The sequence below is a fragment of the Seriola lalandi genome, unplaced genomic scaffold, assembly GCF_002814215.2.
Source record: "Seriola lalandi dorsalis isolate HSWRI2012SDOR001 ecotype SW California unplaced genomic scaffold, Sedor1 jcf7180002054797, whole genome shotgun sequence".
NCBI classification, from domain to species: domain Eukaryota; kingdom Metazoa; phylum Chordata; class Actinopteri; order Carangiformes; family Carangidae; genus Seriola; species Seriola lalandi.
This window is the reverse complement of record NW_019525350.1, coordinates 267,270-286,837: the sequence shown is the minus strand read 5'-3', so window position 1 is coordinate 286,837 and position 19,568 is coordinate 267,270. Positions and strand designations below refer to the sequence as shown.

At 44.3% G+C, this 19,568-nt stretch overlaps 2 protein-coding genes and 2 non-coding genes across 6 annotated transcripts; 1 reads left to right on the top strand and 3 right to left on the bottom strand.

Moving 5' to 3' along the window:
- Positions 1 to 1,905: 1,905 nt before the first annotated feature.
- Positions 1,906 to 5,016, bottom strand: LOC111669592 (uncharacterized). 2 transcript variants are annotated; one of them, XM_023425964.2, is made up of 4 exons: positions 3,638 to 5,016; positions 2,838 to 3,337; positions 2,415 to 2,519; positions 1,906 to 2,323 (listed from the first exon to the last, which is right to left on the bottom strand). In XM_023425964.2, exons 2-4 carry the CDS (start codon positions 3,212 to 3,214, stop codon positions 2,278 to 2,280), a joined length of 528 nt encoding a protein of 175 aa, XP_023281732.1. In that variant the 5' UTR covers positions 3,215 to 3,337; positions 3,638 to 5,016; the 3' UTR covers positions 1,906 to 2,277. The 2 variants fall into 2 exon arrangements, with proteins under 2 accessions (XP_023281732.1, XP_023281733.1); XM_023425965.2 differs by having other exon boundaries at positions 2,415 to 2,507.
- Positions 4,056 to 4,127, bottom strand: trnap-ugg (transfer RNA proline (anticodon UGG)). The gene has a single exon. It is a non-coding gene; the product is annotated as a tRNA-Pro (tRNA).
- Positions 4,562 to 4,633, bottom strand: trnap-cgg (transfer RNA proline (anticodon CGG)). The gene has a single exon. It is a non-coding gene; the product is annotated as a tRNA-Pro (tRNA).
- A 52-nt stretch (positions 5,017 to 5,068) lies between the features above and the next one.
- cep63 (centrosomal protein 63) lies at positions 5,069 to 17,111 on the top strand. Of its 2 annotated transcripts, XM_023425949.2 has the most exons (15): positions 5,069 to 5,379; positions 5,534 to 5,711; positions 5,978 to 6,073; positions 6,261 to 6,377; positions 6,489 to 6,602; positions 6,705 to 6,878; positions 7,841 to 7,986; positions 8,180 to 8,323; positions 8,476 to 8,578; positions 8,674 to 8,871; positions 9,056 to 9,142; positions 9,283 to 9,476; positions 9,559 to 9,910; positions 10,004 to 10,199; positions 12,777 to 17,111. In XM_023425949.2, exons 1-15 carry the CDS (start codon positions 5,321 to 5,323, stop codon positions 13,088 to 13,090), a joined length of 2,472 nt encoding a protein of 823 aa, XP_023281717.1. In that variant the 5' UTR covers positions 5,069 to 5,320; the 3' UTR covers positions 13,091 to 17,111. The 2 variants fall into 2 exon arrangements, with proteins under 2 accessions (XP_023281717.1, XP_087035333.1); XM_087179207.1 differs by lacking the exon at positions 12,777 to 17,111 and having other exon boundaries at positions 5,073 to 5,379; positions 10,004 to 12,616.
- Positions 17,112 to 19,568: the final 2,457 nt, after the last annotated feature.

Below are 19,568 nucleotides of genomic sequence, written 5' to 3'. Positions count from 1 at the left end.
ACATCAAATGTCCCCAGTTTCTACTGATGACTGGATATGATTCCTGTGAACTGGAGTAACACAAGGATGAGCCATTGTATGACTGTTAATTAATGTTTAATAATTAAAAAGAAATGCTAATTCATTAAAAAACACACGAACAACTCAAATCTTAAAGGCTTTAATACATTTTTGTGTTTTTCTGTGTAAAGTTTTTCACCTTTTGAAATTTGCTCATTCACATTCTCCTTCTGTTTGATGATACCACTCATATATGAAGCTACCATCAGCAGCCGGTTAGCTTAGCTTAGCTTAGCTTAGCATAAAGACTGGAAACAGGAGGCGACAGCTCGCCTGGCGAGTAACAAAACCAGCCCGCCAGCTCTTGCAAAACTCACTTTAACAGCAAAAACCAAAGTGTAAAATACAGTTTAGATATTGGCACTGTTCTGAAGTTCTGTTGTAGTTTGTTGCACTTTCAGTCCCAGACTTTGTTTTGCAAAAAACACACCAGCACTGGAGGTGTTAATGTTTTAATCCAGGTCCTCAGAAAAGCCATTCAGTGCAGGACACACACTCGGAGAGGAATGTACTTCTGCCTGTTGTAATGGGCAGCGATGAGGAAACTGTCTTTGCAACATCGGTTTGTTTTTTTGTTTGTGGCTCTTAGTGTAGTAACTGCCTCATTCGTCAGACTGACCAGAGCCACCTGCACTGGTGCCATGTATTTACATACATTTACTCCAGTATAAAGCTTTTAGTACAATTTTGAGAAACTTATACTGATTAATTAATTATTCCTATTTGTTCCTACTTGATATTTCTGCTCCACGACCTTTCAGAGTAAAACACCAGCTGTAGTTACTTGTTACTTTACAGATTAAGAGTTTAATTACAAAACAGATGACACTTTTTACACTTATATATGCGTAATAGCTGAGCATTTCTACTGATTCAGGTGATCTTATTTGTTATTTTTACTTGAGTAAATGATCTGAGCACTTCCTCTGCCGCCGCCAACCTGCCCTGGGAGTTGTTTCCTGTTCTGCTCCAACCTAATCCCAGTGATCAACACTGTGAGGGCCACACCGGGAGAGCCAGTAAATACATTGCGAAACTGAAACTGGTCCCTTGCCACTTTCACAACCCTGTTGCTGTTTGTGTGCTGTCTGCCTTCCTGCTGCAGTCCAGACCGCCGTGACAGCCAAACACAGCTGATGCCAGATCATTTAGAAGCTGGAATGCGCTGTTCCCTGTTTGGCATTTTAGAGCAGCTCAAGTCAGTCGCTGTGATAATACTGAAACATGGGAATATATAAATGGCACTTAAAAGGCTAAATACCACATCAGTCATCGAGTGTATTTCACAGGCAGCCCCGTTACGACCAGTATAACCAGTATGTCAGCTAACGGTTTTCTTCCTCCTCCCAGCGTGTTTTCAAACAGACAATAACAATGACCTTAATATGACTGAGACGCCAAACACAATAACTCCAGCCCGCACATGCACAGTGGGGTACGTGCTGTATATTTTTGAACTGATATGTACACAAAAGATTAAAAGGCCATTTCCATGAAAGTGATGATCCAGATTTTCTAATATCTTCTAACATGGAAAACTTGCCAGATGCTCATTGAATGGAGTTTATAATCCTCTTTCATGGTTGAGTGAGTCTTTTGTGACATGTTTTTTGTTGTGTGTGTCGTGCCCACAGAAGTAACACTCACATTATGCTATTCACAAAATCTCCCGGTGGCTTCACTTATTTTCAGTCACGTAAATTCGTAATGTGTCATAAATGATTTACAGAGAAAAGTGGGAAAGTGTTGTGTCTTTGCTTTGAGCTCATGATTCTTTTAAACGACCGTCGTCTCCCCAGAACCACGTGGCATCAGCATTAATTAGTAAATAACAACACCGATAAAGAATTTTTAAAAAATATTTTTTTATTAAATACTTTGTCGACTATCATAAATTAAAGAAAACAATATGTTATGTTCAATGTTCAGCTGTGGCTAGGTAAAAGGGAACGTCCTCAGGAGACCATCTGTTATGAGGGGGGTCTCGGGGTGTTAGCCCCACTGGGACAGCTGAACCAAATCCCACAGCACCAGCTGGGAGAATTAAGCCTAGAATAAATAATGGGGAGACAGAGCACCTTTGGCTGAGGACAAAACATTGTCCTGACAGGAGCACAAATGGATCCTGGGTCCTAACGGCTTCAACTTTCCTTCCACTGACAAGGCTGAGTCAGGTCTTCACGAGGCGTCATGTGACATTACTCTTTGTCCTTTTTTTTAAACTGTCTCCTCAGTTGAGAGTCTGCGCCAGGATTTCATTTCCCTTCAAAAAGAAAAACAGAGAAAAATCTTAGCTCACATTTGAAGAAAATTTGTCCACTATTGCAGATGTTTACCGCAAAATCAGGACTCACACGTTGCTGCCAGGCACGATCCTCTCCTGGTGCTGCTTCGTCAGGCTGAACTTTCGGAAGAAGGCGGGTAATTTGAGCTTTGTTCTGGAGGACCTGGAGGAAACACTGAGGTAAAGTTTTTGTGTGTCAGACTCCTGCAAACACAACGTGGCACCGCCGAGCTGAGGTGCTAATGAGGAGCTCTGTGGACAAATGTGCTGGTTAACGTCGGCGTGTGAATGGCTGGTTAAAATTCTTTAAATTCAACAAGCCAACCAGGGAGAAACTCTCAACAGTTAGCGTACTAATAGGAAACAACGAGAGGTCAAAGGTCACACATTGTTAGCTTTTCTGTTTGTAACTGTCTCTGATTGAAGATGCCTCGAAACCAGAGGGAAGCGGACCAGTCCTTCCTCGTGTAAATGTGTTCACACTCATACCCACCATTCTGCCTGTGATGAAGGTTGCTGTTTAGCCTCTATCCTCTCCCCTTCAGCTTCCTGCTTCAGTCCGTCTTCTTCCTGCCCCTCCTCTTCTTCCTCCTCCTCCTCCTCGGCCTCTGCGTCCACGTCCTCTGGTATCTGCTCCCACAGCCGGCTGTTGACCCACAGAGCTTCCTGCAGGCTGAGGCCGCGGCCTATGCAGGTCACCCGGCGACACAGAGGGCAGCCCACGGTCAGCAGCCCGCTCCTGGCCTGGGACATCGTCTCCAGGCACGGCTCGCAGAAGGTGTGCCTGCAGTGCAGCACCCGGGGGATCCTGTCCATCCTCGAGTAGGGCGAGAGGCAGACGCTGCACTCACCGTCCTCACACAGAACCATGGTCGAGCCGAACCGGAAGCTAACAGTAAAAAATGACTCGTAATGCAACTATTTAGGAAGTGACACTTGTGATAAGGGCTTGTTGAAGTAGATGATTTGTCCTGGTTCCCAGTTTGCTTCTCTCTGTTAAATCAAAGTGAAATACTTAATATTAGAACAAACTAAAAACTTTTTCACACAGGTAACAAATACAGAATTTCAAATATATAAATTATCTTACTTTTTTCTAGTCTAAACTGTTCTAGCAAGACAGAAACAACTTTTGTTGAACATGTTTAACTATGATATATAGTTTATTCCCACCTAGTGTTATTATATTATTTCAGACATGAACATTAAATCTAACAGAACAACAACCCAGTATCCTCTACTACACATCATAGCAGAAGATAAGTTTTTTAATAATAAAAAAGGTGAACTTACAGTTTGCATATATTCCGTGACAGACTCGATGCTCCTTCAGTCCTAGGTGAATAGAGAGGGAGAGCCGGCTCGTCTGCCGCCTGTTGGGAGTGTCTGATGTGTTTTGTGGGGGCGAGAACAGAAGTCTCTCTCTCTCTCTCTCTCTCTCTCTTTCTCTCTCTCTCTCTAGCTCTCTCTCTTCGCATGCCCCAAACCCTCACAGCACAACAGCTGGGGAAGCAGGGCGGAGGAGACGCGCTTTGTTTAGTGTTTGTCGGGGGGCAGGTGGAGAAACGGGTGTGGGATGTTTGCAGGCGGAGAGGGGTAAGGGTAGTCAAACAGTGATAACGAGCCCATTAAGCCCCTCCCCCTTATTCAAAAAGTAAAAAGTAAAATGAACTGATAGATAGAGAAACAGAGTCTTCTCAATAAAAAAAGTGGGCTCGTCCGGGATTTGAACCCGGGACCTCTCGCACCCAAAGCGAGAATCATACCCCTAGACCAACGAGCCACAATGATGTGGATGTATCACTGTAATAAAATACATAACGAGATATAACTTGTGCTTTTAGTTTTACGCTCTTTTTATTTATGTTTAAGATCTTTTACTCCTGGCTGCGTGTTTTCTAAGTTCTGTTCCACTCGAAAACCCGTGACACGCGTGAAATATCTCTAGCACGCCCGCAAAGAACGCAGCTAGTTCGTTAGCTAATGCTAACGTTAAGGTAAAGCTTGGTGAACAACAACGCAGTGTAAAACGTTTTGTTTGTAAAACGTGAAAATTTCTGTCCATGTATCATACGGCTAGGGGACAAACACTGTATAACAACTGCAATAAGAGCGCGCTGTGTGGCACTGGGTGTTTGCTGTTGTTGCTAAGTAGCTACTCGCGGCTAAGCTTTAGCGATATTTGTATAGTAGCTTCACCGACATTCGAAAAAACTTGGGCTCGTCCGGGATTTGAACCCGGGACCTCTCGCACCCGAAGCGAGAATCATACCCCTAGACCAACGAGCCACGTGTGCAGTTGAGGAGAAACAATACCTTTTAAACTTTTTTAAATGTTTCGATTTGAGAGAACTGTTGCTATGTAATAAGATAGTTCTTCTTCCACGTATGAATGATTATTTTGATTACATATCGTTAACCTTCGTATTGCCATCCCTGCGTCAGTTTGGTCTCGGGCTATGGAAATAAAGGCTGTGGAGCCACGCGTCATCACAGTGTGAAATGCAAAACAACACGTCACCACGGCAGCAGTCACTAACTTCAAGAGGTAGGCGATTGGGTTAATATTCTAATAAGGTTTGATCGTTGAGATAACGCACCTAGATACAGAACCCCATGTGTAACTCCAGTACGTGGAGTTACGTACGACGTGATGAGGTCACAGGTTGGAGGGTGGAGTTACCGCCTTACACCATTGTAGTTGTTGCAGTTGTTCAATGTAGTTTCACTTAACGATGTAAACAAAAGTAGTTAGACGCGCTGAACTATGTAAGAAACTTCAATCAGCTGTTGTAACGTTCGTTATTTAATTTCAACTCACGCAGTTTAACTGGCAGCTCAGCTTGGTGATGGTTAGTGGTTAATGCTGTCACAGAAGGTTGCTAGGTTAGTCAACTTAACTGTTAAGCTAGCTTGAGGTAAGTTTAAAGTGTCCACAGAGACAGTTCACTATCAGGAAGTTAATAACAAGACTCGATGAACACTTCCAACCAGATGGAGGCTGCTCTGGGATCTCTGCAGAATCCTGATCTCAGGTAACGTAAACTGGGGCTAAAGCCAGTGACTAGCTGACTAACTCTGAGTCTTAACATCACAGGTGGCGGTGAGCGCTTGCAGAGACGGTAGCCTCCCTGTGATGCGGTATTTTTTGTTTTGATATTTATATCCGGTATATAATGTATATTCCAGCTCAGTCCTGTCATCGTGTGAGCCAGAGCTGCAGGAGCTGATGCGGCAGATTGACATAATGATCAATCATCAGAAGAGGGAGTGGGAGGCTGACATCCAGGCCCTGGGGCTCAGGCTGAAGAGCAGAGAAGAGGAGCTGTTTACTTCCAGGAGTCTCATTGAGAGGAGGGACCTGGAGGTGAAGTAGAAGACACTTACTGAAATTATATTGTAGTGTTTGGTGATGCAGCTGAATCAGCGAGGCTTCTCTGTTCCATCTAATATGGGTTTTCACATACACACACATACTGAACTGGAGCTCATCAATCTGAACTTAGAGGGCTAAAGTTTTCTTCTTCCAAACCAGAACTCTTGCATGATACTCATGTTCCTGAATGATGTTATTATGTGAATGTTTGATCCATATTTTTTACAATACCATGACCGTCTTCACCCCAACCACAGATCGGGCTGCTCCGCAAACAGGTAGAAGACGTCCAGACCGATCGACAAGAGTTAGTCGCCAAGTATGAACAACAACTGAGGAAAGTCCGTGAAGAGGTGAGACAACTCGTCTGTTACACAATTAAACAAAGGCAGACTACAGGTGTGCAGACTCAAGGTTTCTCTGGTTGTAAACTGAATTTGACAACATACTTTTCCACTTAACGATACTTAATTTCAAGAATCTTCTTCCAGCAGATATACAGCATGTTGACCAAAGCACTATGAACATTTTATCCTGCAGTTAGATAAATTAAAGAGAAGTTACCACAAGCTGCAGCGCAAACAGCTCAAGGAGTCCAGTGGTGGAGCCAAAGAGACAGACCTTTCAGAGGTGACCCAGCTGCAGGAAAAACTCCAGGTATAACAGTCAGTTTCCCACCTTCATCTTTTCCTGACATGACCCCAGTCTCCTACAAAACAGCCCTTTACTGCCATCTGCTGGTTATTTTGAGCATAATTATCCTCGCAGGAATATCACCAGCGCTCTGCAGAGTGGGAGCAGCAACACATCCAGCACCAGAAACAGCTGACAGCACTGGAGGCCCAGAATAAGAGCCTGACCGACGAGCTCACACACGTGAAAGTAAAAGCAGACTATGAACTTTTAACATTTGATGTCAAGTCAGACACAGTTTAATGGAGTCGGGTCATTTTTCACTCATATTTTCTCTCATCTGATTTCCAGTCCCAGTGGGCGTCGTGGCGAAGAGAGAGGGAGCACAGGGAGTGCTGTTCAGAGGCGCAGAGTCTGCGCACTCAGCTGGAGAAGACGCAGGACAGCCTGCACTCACACGAGCTCGAACTGGAGCGACTCCGACCTCTGGAGATGTGTTTGGGACAGTACCAGAGAGAGCAGCAGGTGAACACAGTGACACACACATATACAAGCAGTGCAGCCCCTACTGTCCCATACTGAGGAAAAAATAGATAACCAAGGAATTCAGTGACATGTTTCTAAGCAACAGGCCGTTAAACATAGTGTGTATTAATGTGAAATGATACAGTTTAAATCAGTGTGACGTCAGCGCAGAGACAACCACGATAAAAAGAACATTTCAGTGTGATGCTTCAAAACGGCTCGATAAACAGAATCCATCATGAAGCTTCCTAAAATAACTCTGACGTTTCATCACAATTAGAACAGAAACAAGTAACTGATTATTATGTGACTGCAACCAACAAGTATTGATTAATCCTTTCATCTCTAAAAAGGCAGTGAATAGTGGGGAGAAACTTTTTTTTTTACAATCACAATTTCCTAAAGTTCAAAGTTACTTCTTCAGATTGCTTGTTTTTTTCGAGCCAGCAGCAAAAATATTCAGTTCACTGTCACATGAGAGAGAAAAGAAAATCTTCACACTGGAGAAGCTGGAACCAGAGACTGTGTGAATATTTTACATGGAAAAGGACTTATCATTAATTATCTGTCAGACAACTGATTCTCTATTTCCACCTTCTTAAATGTTAGAATTTGCTGCTTTTCTTTGGAAAAAAAACAGGCAATTGGACATTTTAAACGATTAATCAAGTAAAAGAGGAAATCATTTATTTATTTTTATATTATTAATTGATAAAGTAAAACATGTTGTTGCAGTCATAATCACAACTGAACAGTTTTTCATCAGGGAAGTTCTTAGCTCATCACAGCTGCAGATAATGTCACATTAGCCTGAACCCACTCTGGAAAATACTAATGCAAGAGAAAAATGTGCTGATATTACCTTGAAAATAACAATCTGTTATACGCATTTTATTCCACTGTGCGTTAGACACAATAACAGTGATGCTGAAATATAATTTCATCATCTGATGGTTCCACAGGTGTTTTCAGAGGAGCGGGAGGAACTTCACGCCACGCTGGATTCTCAGGACTCATTTGTACGAAGAACCAGTTTGGAACGTCAGAGACTTCGTAACGAGGCTGTGAGACTCAACCGAGTCCTGGAAGCTAAAGATCAAGTCATTCGGTGGGTGAATCTACGCCTGTCATTAATGTGTATTCAGTCTGTCATGATGCAGTACCGCAACAACGACACAAGAGGGCGTCCTGTGCCGTTACTGTGGGGAGGATGCACTGCTGCTGTTCTGCATTGGTTCAAGAGAAAGGCGGAAACAGGTGAAATGAAGTTGTGTTTTGTGGATGTTCTCCTGTGTGTGCAGCTCTCTGGAGGACTGTGTGGCGGCGCAGGGCTGCACTGGTGTCCAAACCCTGAGGCAAGATCTGGAGAGAACTGCAACCAAGCTTCACTGTGCCCAAGGGTGTGAGGTTCATCTCAAGGCCGAACTGGCCTGTCTCAAAGAGAGGTGAGTGTTTACACGCCCACATTATTATTAACTTGGACAAATAAGCTTAATATTCTGTTTGTTTTTGAATTTGCAAAATCAACCACTGGTTTCCCTGACGTGTTTTGTCCCTGACGTGTTTTGTCCCTGACGTGTTCTGGTGGTTTACTCAGGCTGGACACGGTGACCCGACAGAGAGCTGACCACTCAAAGACAGAGCAGGATCTGAGAACTGTAAAAGCCGAGTACGACTCTTCTGTTGCTGAGATGAAAAAGGTCAGAAAACTTCCTCTTTTCCTCCGACATGCTGTAATTTCTTTGTCTTACCGTTTCCCCCGTTGACATCAAATCACAATCGTACTTCCCTGCAGCTCAGAGAAGAGCTCCAAAGGGCCCAGCAGACTCACAGTGGTGAGGTGGAGGGGATGAGGAAGGAGGTGTCAAAGCTGACCAGTGAGCTGCACCAGCGCGACCTCGCCATCGCCTCGCTGAGCGGCTCCTCGTCCGGCATCAAGCAGCAGCTTCGTGGCGAGGAGGAGCGAGCAGAGCAGAAGGCAGCGGAGCTTAAAGTGAGTCATTAAACACGTTCGGACATGGATCACTCTCTTTCTTCATGTCTGTTGATGTGATGGCTTTTTGTTGGTCCGACACAAGATCTGTCACATAAATATTTAGTTTGTATATTAAAAAATGTAGTTTACGATACAAAAATAGCCACAATCTTCATGCAATATTTGTTTCTGACTTTCTCAGATGACTCAGGCGCAGCTGGAGACTCAACAGACTGAGAACCACCGTCTGAGGGGTCTGCTGCAGAGACTGGAGTCTCAGTCACCCACGGTTTGTCTGCTTTGACATAGTTGTTCGTGTAGTCATGACATGCTTTTACAGACCGCCTTAAGGCAGCCTTTGACTTCAGCCTTAGACTTGTGTCTAAATCTGACTCATCTCTCTCTCCTGTATCACGTCTCTCCTCTCAGAGGGGGGAGTCCTCGCTTGCATCCCTGAGGGAGAGCTATGTGTCCAACCTGAGCAGCCTGGAGCAAGAGAATCAACATCTGAGGCAGGCGCTCGGTGAGATGCAGGCCCAGGTTGAGGGGTCCAGCCAGGATAAATATGAACGAGCCCTGCTCTGCCACGGCATAACTGACCGACCGCAGCCTGCTCAGGACAGGTAGCTGCCATACACACAGACACACAAGCACACAAGATCAAGAAACTGAGCCCTCATGCACCGCTGCTTGCTTTATCTGCAGGAATGAAAATACCAGACGTCACAAATACCGGGAGGAGATGAAGGCCTCAAAGGCCAAGCTGCAGGACAACACCACCTGCTATGAGGGACAGATCCAGAGGCTCTTTAAAGAGCTGCACACCCTGTCCCAGTCCCCCACAGACCAGCCCTGCAGCCAGGCCCAAGACAGCACGACTCATTCATCAGCATCCTCCTCCTCCTCTTCCTCCTCCAGCAGCAAGAGACGCACCAGGAGAAACTCGGTGCCGACCTTAGGCTCGAATGAATCTGCTGCTGAGGGACAAAGCTCCTGCTCCGAAGACTCTCTGAGTCTCGTGTCCAGAGAAAAAACCGTTCCCTCGACCTTTCCACAGGTGAGAACACAGTTGTGATGTAGGTAACACTCTACTGTCCTCTTTTTTTTTTTTTTCTTTCTACACATTGTGTGTGTGTTTCCTGCTTCCCAGGAGCGTTCGGTATCGGTGTCACCTGCAGACAGCATGGTCTCTCGTTTCGTAGAGGAGGAGGTGCTGCGGACCGAGGAGCTGTTCCAGAGACTGGACACCCACATCGAGAGCTTGAGGGAGAGCAATGTCAGGACCGTGTCCAAGTACCTGCCCAGCGGCTCAGAGCCTGAGTCCGCCCAGACGTCTGTACAGACTGGTCAGTGATTGAGTGAGGTGGAATAAATATGAACAAAGTGCATTGAGCAGCATGTTGCATTTCTGACGACGTATTTATCCTGCACAGCTGATTAGCTCAGCCTTCTCTCGATATGTATCTGTGTGCAGCCATAACGAATTCAAACAGTTTGCCTGTATGTGCAGGAGTTTAACTGTAAACATACTGAAGATGCCAGACGTGTTTGCTCTTGTGCCGAGGATATTTTATGTTACGCTGCGATCCATTCCAGCCTGTGCGAGCGCCGATGTCTGAGTGTTGCACTGTGGGAAAACAAACAAAAACGAGATGCTTTCTATTGGAGCTAACGTTTACATTTGGTGAAAGGTTTCCCAATCAGCTCGGGGTTGAAATCTATCTGGACTCTGCTTTTAATAGATTAAAATGGCCTTAAGATGTTGTTGACCGTTCACACATCTGACTCTTCGGTCGATGAATTCCACTTGAGCTCCTTGTTTCTCCATTTTTTTCTTCCACTTTTTCCCGTAGGAAGCTGCACATTCCAATTTTTCAAGTTGCCCGAAATGCATTATTAATGTGCGCTTTGCATTAAAACACCCAGAGAAAGGAATGTTCCCATGTGCCAAAGCGGCGTCCGTCCTCCCTGCGATAACTGTCTGTGATAACTGAGGAAATACCACATATGTACACGTCTGTCCAGACGTCTCAGACAGCAGGGAGGGAGAGGAGGCGGCTCGTACTGTAGCTCTCCTTATTTTTCTTGTTTACTCATCTCCCACCGCCCCCCAGCACCGCCACCACCACCACCACCCGGAGGCCCTCCAGCTAGTAATGCAGGAATGTGTGCACCATGCCAATGCTGTCATGAACCCTCCCCTGCGGCCTGCTTTGTCCTCACCATTAGAAAGCGTATGGAATGTTAATATCAACCATGTGGGGCGCCGAACCTCAGAGACACTGAAAGGCCACGAGGGGAATCGCTCTGTTTTTCACTGCTCTCCTAATGAAGGACGCACCGACGGAAATGACAATAAAGCGAAAAACGGTTCTCAATAAATGTGTTTTTTTCATCATACTATTACAATAACAGCGCAGGATTGATGTTCGGCCGTCTCTGAGCGCAGTGACTTCTCGCTTTGGTATTTGGTAGCCTGTGTTACTAGCACTGTAAGCCCCAACAAACAGCGTTGAGGAATTTGGCAAGGCAGGCATTCCTCTAGCTCTCCCCGGAGGGAGGTGAAAAGGTTTTTATATGTGGAGATTCCTTGAAGGGGCCTAGTAAGAGGGAGGAGGAGTGAGGCCTGATTCAAGTCCGGGGAGAGTTCATGCTGCTTATTTACATAACGCTTCACAGGAAAAAAATTTGCTTTTGGCCGCAAAATGATTGAGTAATTGCTAAATTGATTAGTGTAATGAATTGAATTGCCTGCATTAGGCTCTTAACGCTATCAGGACAGTTGGTGGTATGATGCAAACAGATATTCCCCTTCTAAAGGAAACCCCTGTTTTTTTTTTGGATGATCACTTCTTACTTATAATGATTAGCCTGTATTTAAAGGGGCATTTCAAGATATTTACTATTGCATTTCTGTAACAATGGCTGACTTGCAGGAGTGCTCAGAATTGATGCAGCCGAGGCCAAGGTATCCTGACTTTTAATCTCAAATGTTAGTCGAGCCCCCCAAAATGCTGGATCCTACATTTCCCATAATGCAACTCGTCTGTGTCCTTAATAGAGTGCGAGAGGAATGGGTCCTAAAACCTGAAAATTAGTTAGCATAAATCATACTAGAAGTTGGAGGCTTATAGTGACGTTGAAGTCATGCGACTGTGTATTAGCATTAGCATTAGCTTTTATTTCCGCCGATGTATTTAGGCTTCAAAAATCATAAGAGTGGTGTCATTTGTGAAGATTATCCTGCCGAACAAAACGTTTAATTATCATAAAACTTTTTTTTTTTGCAGTAATCCAAAAGCCAAAGTAAAAATCCCACTGGCTTTATGTTGAGAGAACCGTTTATCCCTGCGGTGCTCTGCAGATCCTCCATGTCCATGTCAACTTCCTGTTTATTCCCACCTGTCAAAAGGTCCAGTGTCCTCTCTAAACCCAAGCTGCTTATTGTGCCAGACCTTAGAGAGCTCCTCTGAAGCCACGGGAGACTTTTTACAACTGTTTTCTCAGTATTGTTGTTTGCATATATATATATATATATATATATATATATATATATAGGATTAAATTATTTAGTCAGCTGACCAGGGGAGCAGATCTGCTGAGGGGGGCCACAAGAAAGCTTTGGACACACTAGAGAAGTGAGTGTGGACCTTGTGATTTCTTCACTGTTTTATTCTTAAATGTTAAATCAGGTCTATTAGGTGATATCTTCTTAAGTTAAATAAAGAGCAGAGAACCAAAACAATCCCAAAAACCTCCTCAATCCAGCTGTGTGTGTTTTCTTTTTTATTATTTTTATTTAGTCCCTCTGGGAAATGTGATTTCACTCATTTTCATTCAAGTATAAATCCTTTCTCTTTTATCTGCCAACACACTCATGTTGACAGCATCTTCATTTATTTGACTTATGGTTTTTCAAACAGCCCCGACCGCTCGTCGCTGCAGGAGAGCTCGTGCGCAGCGCCGGTGTGAGACACCTGAGCACAGTCATTGCTTTACCTCTTGTCTGAGCACAGACGAGCAGCAGAGGGAGCAGCTGGACGCTCAGCTGTCGCACTCGGGTCGGACACCAGCGGCTTTTCCTCCCTCAGGTCAGATCCTTCTCTTGCTCCTTTCTTGCGTCTGCGTCCTGGGCTTGAAAGATAGTTTCCCCGCTCCTGCTGTCATGAAACAGGAATGCGTCCACAGTCCAACACCACACTCAACGCCTTCTGTCACAAAACCAGACATTTTTTAGCGGACGACCTATTAATTAAAGCTCTGACCCCAAATGAATAAACATATGAGTAAGTCTGGCAAAGTTTCAGAGCGCTCATTTGGAAAGTCGCTTCAGATTATCAGCTCATCTTGAGGGGGAGAGATATCTGAGGTATTTGTTTGAGGAATTTTGTGTTATCTGTTAGATCATAGCTCGTCATGGGAATAAAGAAGATGAAGATAGATTGTTTGTGTAGAGGCCTGACTCGTTTCTGTAGGACTGCTCAAAGGCGAATGCAGGTTGGTGGGAATTTCTTAAACCAGACTGGGTCAACAGCCAGCAGATTCCTGAGAACGGGTGGGTGGCGATCACTGTGATGATTGATTAAAATAATTTATCGGTGTTAATATGTTCTCTCTCTCTTGACGTATCAGGAGCCACAGTTTGATTTTGTGTGAACTATATTATCACAGTCCAAAAAAAGTGGAAGATGCCGCTCCTGTCACGGGTTGTTGCACCTTGACAGGCATGATGACCTTGACCAAAACCTCCTTATTATGATAACACGACTTTTTTCCCCCAGAACTGTTGCAGCCTGCATGAAATCTTCGATGCACGGTTGCACGGTGTGGCCTGTCGTGCTTCGCGTGTGATGGGAACGTCTTCATTGTTCTGGGGGCGGAGGAGGGAGCTGGTGCAGGTTTCTGTGGCCGGACTCATCTGCGTGCAGTCGGACTCCGGACGTTCGCCGCAGGATGCCCGGAGTGCTGCAGAGACAGAGGGGCGCGTTCTTATCGGCCCCCGCTCGGCGCTCGGTGCCAAGGGGGGAACTGAGCCAGAGAGGCCGGGAGGAAAAGGCTCATTCCAGCTGAAGCACAATGAGCGCGTCTACATGCACGCTACTGTTCCACATACACTCTGTGTTTGTTTGTGTACTCTGGCATGTAAACAATGGTTTGGAAGAAGGGACGGAGATCTGTTACTTACCAAAACATAAAAAAAAAAAAAAAATCATGGCCTTCCTCAGAGGATGGAGTTTGCTGACTGGTCATGGTGATGATGTAGTTACTATCACATGATCTAAACATAAAATTGTTGACTATAACCCCTGTCTGTGTTCAAGGCCCTCTGGTGTCAGAAGTGAATGACTTCTTCTTTTAGTTAGTTTCATAATCCACTCTTTGTACACGTTAGCCCTGAGTGATCATGCTGCACCTCCCTCTCCTCCTCCTCCTCCTCCTCCTGGCTGAGAAGGTGTTGGCCTCTGTGCATGTGGCTCAGCCGGCTTTCACAGCTTCTCTTATTGAAGCCTGACACAGGGTTGTGTCGTCGCCGGCTGGGGGAAAGGTGGATGTTAGGGTTACAGCTGTCTGGTGACAGCTGCAGGTTTCATCTTGGGGCTACGTGTTGATGGCTGTACGTGCACCTGGATGTCAGAAGCTGTAGAAGGTTGCACCCTGTTGCCGGAAGCTGAGGGTGGAGGTTGTCTTTTTGAGGCTGCGGGAAGCTGCAGCTGAGACTAGTTGTCGGTACGTTTGGTATGGTGGCTGATGCTGCCAAAAGCTTCTGGGGAGGCAGCTGGTTGCCAGATGGTGTAGGTGTTAGGGTCAGGGCTAAGGCCTGCAGGACGTATGCTGCGGCTGCATCTTGCTAACATAACATTTATGAGGAGGATGTGGCTGTTGCTGAGTGTGAAGGCAGTAGAGGCTGCACGTGGAGGAGGCAGGAGACAAACATTTAGGAAATGTTCAGAGATGTTCCTGATGTCCGAACTGACTCTACGCACTCTCTGTTCACATATGTGTGTATTTGCATGAATGGATAATCATCTCTCCCATCCACCACTTCCATTCCAGCTGTGAGAAACAACATGTGTGCAAAGGAAAACAAACAACTTAATGGACTTTTAAGAATTAAAACTACACTTTGGATGTAAAGACAGAATGAGATTCTTGCCAGATGCTGATCTGTCTCTCAGTCAGCGCATGGACCTTGTGACGTTGTGCTACAGACACTGTGGAGTGGAAAGAGAAACCAGTCACTCGGATCAAAGGAGTGTGTATCTGGCTGCAAACCATCAAGTCCCAGTAGTTTACACTGGCTGACATTCATTAGCAGCTTTATTTTCCGGCGTACAGTCGGACTTTAATACTGAGATTAAAAGTTTGAATGGATATAGGTCGTACAGCAAACAGCTCACCTGTTACTGTAACTTCACTGTGGCAGAGGTGGCCTGTATCCCAGTGGGTAAATCTGTCTCTGCTCCCACTTGGTTAATAATGGAACTTTACTTGGCCGGTTTCACAAAGATGTCTCAGACCGGTCCGTGGTGTTGGTTCAGCAAAAGACATAAAATAAATCCCTGCCACTCGTAGGAAAGTCTTTATCAGCTGAGAGTCTTCTTTGAAGGTGACCTGTGGTTGTTTAACCATTATCAAAACCGCAGGTATACGGATACAGTTACCACTCACCAGTCCAACTTGTTCCTGCAGCTCAGTTGACGGTTTGATTTGATTCGTTAATCCAGGACGATGACAGAATTGAAACCATGATGACTCACTCATAAATCAATGATTGTATTATTGTGGTCATATTGGTTAGTATGGCAATCCGGTCTCACACAGCTCTGCAGCTGCACAGAGACCTTCCAAATCTTTCAGCAAATTGTGTTCAGAAATCAATCTGAGTTTATTAAAAATGTATATGACTTGTACAGCTTCATGTGGCCCTGAAGACGCAGCTCAGTCAGCCCAAAAATAATCATTAATTCTTGGAAAAACGGAGCATCGTCTTATTGACACTCAGCAGAGCAGGAATCCTCTGATGCAGTTTGTGTGTGTGTGTGTGTGTGTGTGTGTGTGTGTGTGTGTGTGTGTGTGTGTGTGTGTGTGCGCTTTGATGCTGGCTTCTGTTATGTAAAAACTATGTTGAACATTTCTTGTTCAGTCACGGCTAATGAGGGCGTTCGTTTGGATCGTCTCATGTAATTAGCAGTCGATCCTCATTTGCTCCCTCTTTGTCTCATGCAGTGTCGTGCACAGGTTTGACTGAGTGCGACCTTTGTGCTGCAGGACTGAGGTGTGAGCTGTGATGTAATCTTAAGTGTATGGGAACCAGATTCAATTATTTTGAATAGCAAATCCTTTCATTTGCATGTTGTTGCAGCCAAAACTATTCAATTACAAATGGAAGTAGAACCGCACCTGGACTTGTTAACACATCGGCCGACACTTCACACCAAAATATAATTTGAGGATAAATGTCGGGTGCCACTCAGTCTGTGAAAGTTGTGATATACGTGATACGGCTATGTCTGTAAAAGAAACTATGAGGGGAACTGATTATAATCTACACCACACAAGCATCCTGGGATACACTGATGAATCGGCCAGGGGAAGAGTGAGTTTACATTCTTTCCCTCGTAGTGACATAAACAGCTCGGCATGTTTTGATTCGTGCGTCTTTTCGAGAGAAATGCTCGAGGAAGTGACGCTCCTCATTTCTGGTTTCGAAACTTTCATCTTTCATCAACTGCAGAGACTTGAACAAAACTTGTCATCACCTGCAGCAAAATGTGTCGTTACCATCATGGTTTCTCATTAATTACAGTAAACTTTATTTTTTCTCACAGTTGTCCCTGAGCTTTGGATCTTACAGTGATTACAGATTGGTCAGCTCTTGGTTTATGCTGCCCGTCGTCTGATCAGTGGTTCTCAACCTGTGGGCTGGGACCTTTTAAAGCCGTCGCAAGATAAATCAGAGGGATGATTAATGATTAATCATGATGATTAATTAAGTAAGAAAAGAAGAAAAAAAATGACTTTCACTACTTTCTATTAGCCGTGCTGAAGGTCGGTCGGTCGGTCGGTCGGTCGGTCGGTCGGTCGACCGCTTTGGTCCTGACTGAAATATCTCAACAACTACTGGACGGGTTGCTATGAGACGTTCATGGTCACCAGAATATGGCTGACATTTTTTGTTCTTTAATGTAATGCCGTGACAACAGCTGGATTGATTGTCATTAAAGTTGGTTCTCCCTCAGGATGAACTGTAACTGTAACTCTGGTGATCCCTTTACTTTTCATCTAGTGTCATCATCAGGTCAAACTTCAGTTTGTCCAAAACTTCTGGCTTCTGACCTGCAGAGCTAATGAGATTCCCATCAGCCTCAGCTGTTCTCTGTGTTTAGTGCCAAACTGCAAATGTTTGAATGCTAACATGCTAAACCAAGATGCTAAACACGGTAAACGCTAGCCGACTAAACTTTAGCATGTAAGCATTTTTGTTGTGGGCATGTTAGCATGCGCTGGCCTTAGCGTTTAGCACTGATGTGCTTAGGTAACGCATCACAGAGCTGCTAGTATGGCTGTGAATGTGTAGCACAAACTTAAACAAAATGCAAATGGGAATGCATTTACATCCGCTACTGTTATGTGAATATTAGGAGTTTGTTCATCGATATAAACAGTTGGTGGCACTAAATCTCCAGGCGGGTGCCATTAACTCATTGCAAGAAGAGCGTCTGACAGGGAGGATGTAAATATAAGCGTCAGTCAAACCTCAAATGGTTAAAAACGACATGTGAATTGTTTCATGAGATAATTCAAGAAACGTCTCCACACAGATCTGATGTTTCCACTGCACTTTGTTTGCATTTTATTTTTCTCTATAGGCTACATCAACTTTTTAACAGTTTTTGGACCGTTTGGTTTTTGAATTTTTGGTGTTTTACTCAGTTTTTTAACACAAAAAAATGAAAAATCGCATAAGAATAAGTGGATGGAAACAATATAAGTCTCGTTTCCTGGTGAAATGTGACAGAGTTTTATCTCTCCAGGTTCTTAAAAGGTGTTAAAATGAAGCTACTTGAGAATGGAGCATCCCTCTTTGGGGTGAACTGTTTATATACAACATGTAGTGAGGAGTCATTACTCACTCACTATAAAGGGTCATGAGCCAAAAAAAAAAAAAAGGTTAGGAAAACCGTGGTTTCCAGATCAGTGTTTTTTTTCCAGAGTTACTTCAGATTTATGTCTTAAATGTGCTGAAATGTCGAGATATTTTGCCAATATCAGAAAGTGATGTCTTTTCTCTTTGCCTCATGTCCAAATCCCACGGCTCTGGTGCCAAGAGCTGCAGTTTAACTGCGATAAAAACAAATTGTTTGATCAGTTCAAGCAGTCAGTGATAACTGAGAAAGATTTACTTTTGCAGAAGTGTGTAAAAAAAAAAAAAACCCAAAACAAACACACACACACAGAAAAGTCCCACGTTTTGAAAATTATATATATTTTTTCATATTGACCAAATGCTTCAGATGCTGAAGTGAACGGTGTAAAGATTTGTGCGCTCCCGTTTCTGGAGAGGCTTCACGCTTCATTACTTGCAGGCAGCTGTTGTCACTTGACAAGGAGGTGGGGGCAGATAACAGCACTGTTATCAAGATTATTCTCACTCTGAAAGGACATTTCTTTTTTTTTCTTAACTAGATGTGTATAAGAGACAGCTGAAGTATGCAGGAAGCTTAAATCATCAGATTATACCCAGCCCTATAGCACTCACAGGTCCTCTTATGTAACATCTCTTACTTCCCTTTCCTCATTTGAAAATTCCACATTTAATCACGTTTAACCAAGTGCTGGGTTTAAATCAACATCCAGCAGCTTGAAAATGCATATTTCTACCTTATCTTGAATCTCCAGAGCTCATTTAAACGTCTTCTCAGTCAGACTAAAAACATTATTGACCCTAAACAGCTTCCTTTCCTTTCATGCCTGAGTCAACTCTGGTGCTTCTGTGTGTTTAAGTCTTTAATTACATGAGCCATAAAATTGTCAGTGTTGTTGGAGATCACAGGGAAAATTGTCGTCACCTGTGGTGATCACTCTGCGGGGCGACCGCCTCGTAAATCAACTGGTTTCTCGCGGTTGCACTTTCAGCAAATCTGAACTAAAGTGACTGTTAATGAGATTAAACAGCTTCGAATACACGTTTTCAATATTACATTGGTTGAATTCTTTAGTCAGACTCCATTTGACTTGTTGAGAAGAACAAACAAAGCTTTAAAATGTGCAAAGAGAGGCCAAGAATGTGAGGCATTCATTCATTACGCAAACAGGATCTGAGTTGTGAAGTGTGACTGTTGGAGGTGTTTAAAGTCCTGTACTGTAAGAAAGTTATTTACGTGATTAATGTGATGCTGGTGTGTACATTGTTGTCAGTGTAATATGCAGAGGGTTTTGAAGGATTATCCATTTGTTTATAGAAGCTTTCTGGATTCACTGCAGAAGTGTCCAGTCAGAAGAAATCGAACTGATTTTATATTGTCTCAAAAACTAAAGTTCTCGTGGTTGTCGCTCAGTTCAGGTGCCTCTCCGTCGTTGCCCGCTGTGTCTCTGCGGTCGAGGCCTGTGGATGTCGTCAGGCACGTAATGGCCACTTGACAATGCGCTATCAGTGGTCTGCAGGTCTCCTCCCACGCTTTCAACACACTCGCCCAGAGCTGCACATGTTGCTC

What these genes read in the sequence shown, in the direction of transcription:
- LOC111669592 (XM_023425964.2), bottom strand. Translation starts at nt 3,214, where the DNA reads ATGGTTCTGTGTGAGGACGGTGAGTGCAGCGTCTGCCTCTCGCCCTAC. An exon ending in CCTTCATCACAGGCAGAATG is followed by an intron (nt 2,520 to 2,837) that starts GTGGGTATGAGT and finishes ACTTTACCTCAG; the next exon opens with TGTTTCCTCCAGGTCCTCCA. An exon ending in ATCGTGCCTGGCAGCAACGT is followed by an intron (nt 2,324 to 2,414) that starts GTGAGTCCTGAT and finishes TTCTTTTTGAAG; the next exon opens with GGAAATGAAATCCTGGCGCA.
- cep63 (XM_023425949.2), top strand. Translation starts at nt 5,321, where the DNA reads ATGAACACTTCCAACCAGATGGAGGCTGCTCTGGGATCTCTGCAGAAT. An exon ending in TTGAGAGGAGGGACCTGGAG is followed by an intron (nt 5,712 to 5,977) that starts GTGAAGTAGAAG and finishes CCCCAACCACAG; the next exon opens with ATCGGGCTGCTCCGCAAACA. An exon ending in GCTAAAGATCAAGTCATTCG is followed by an intron (nt 7,987 to 8,179) that starts GTGGGTGAATCT and finishes CTGTGTGTGCAG; the next exon opens with CTCTCTGGAGGACTGTGTGG.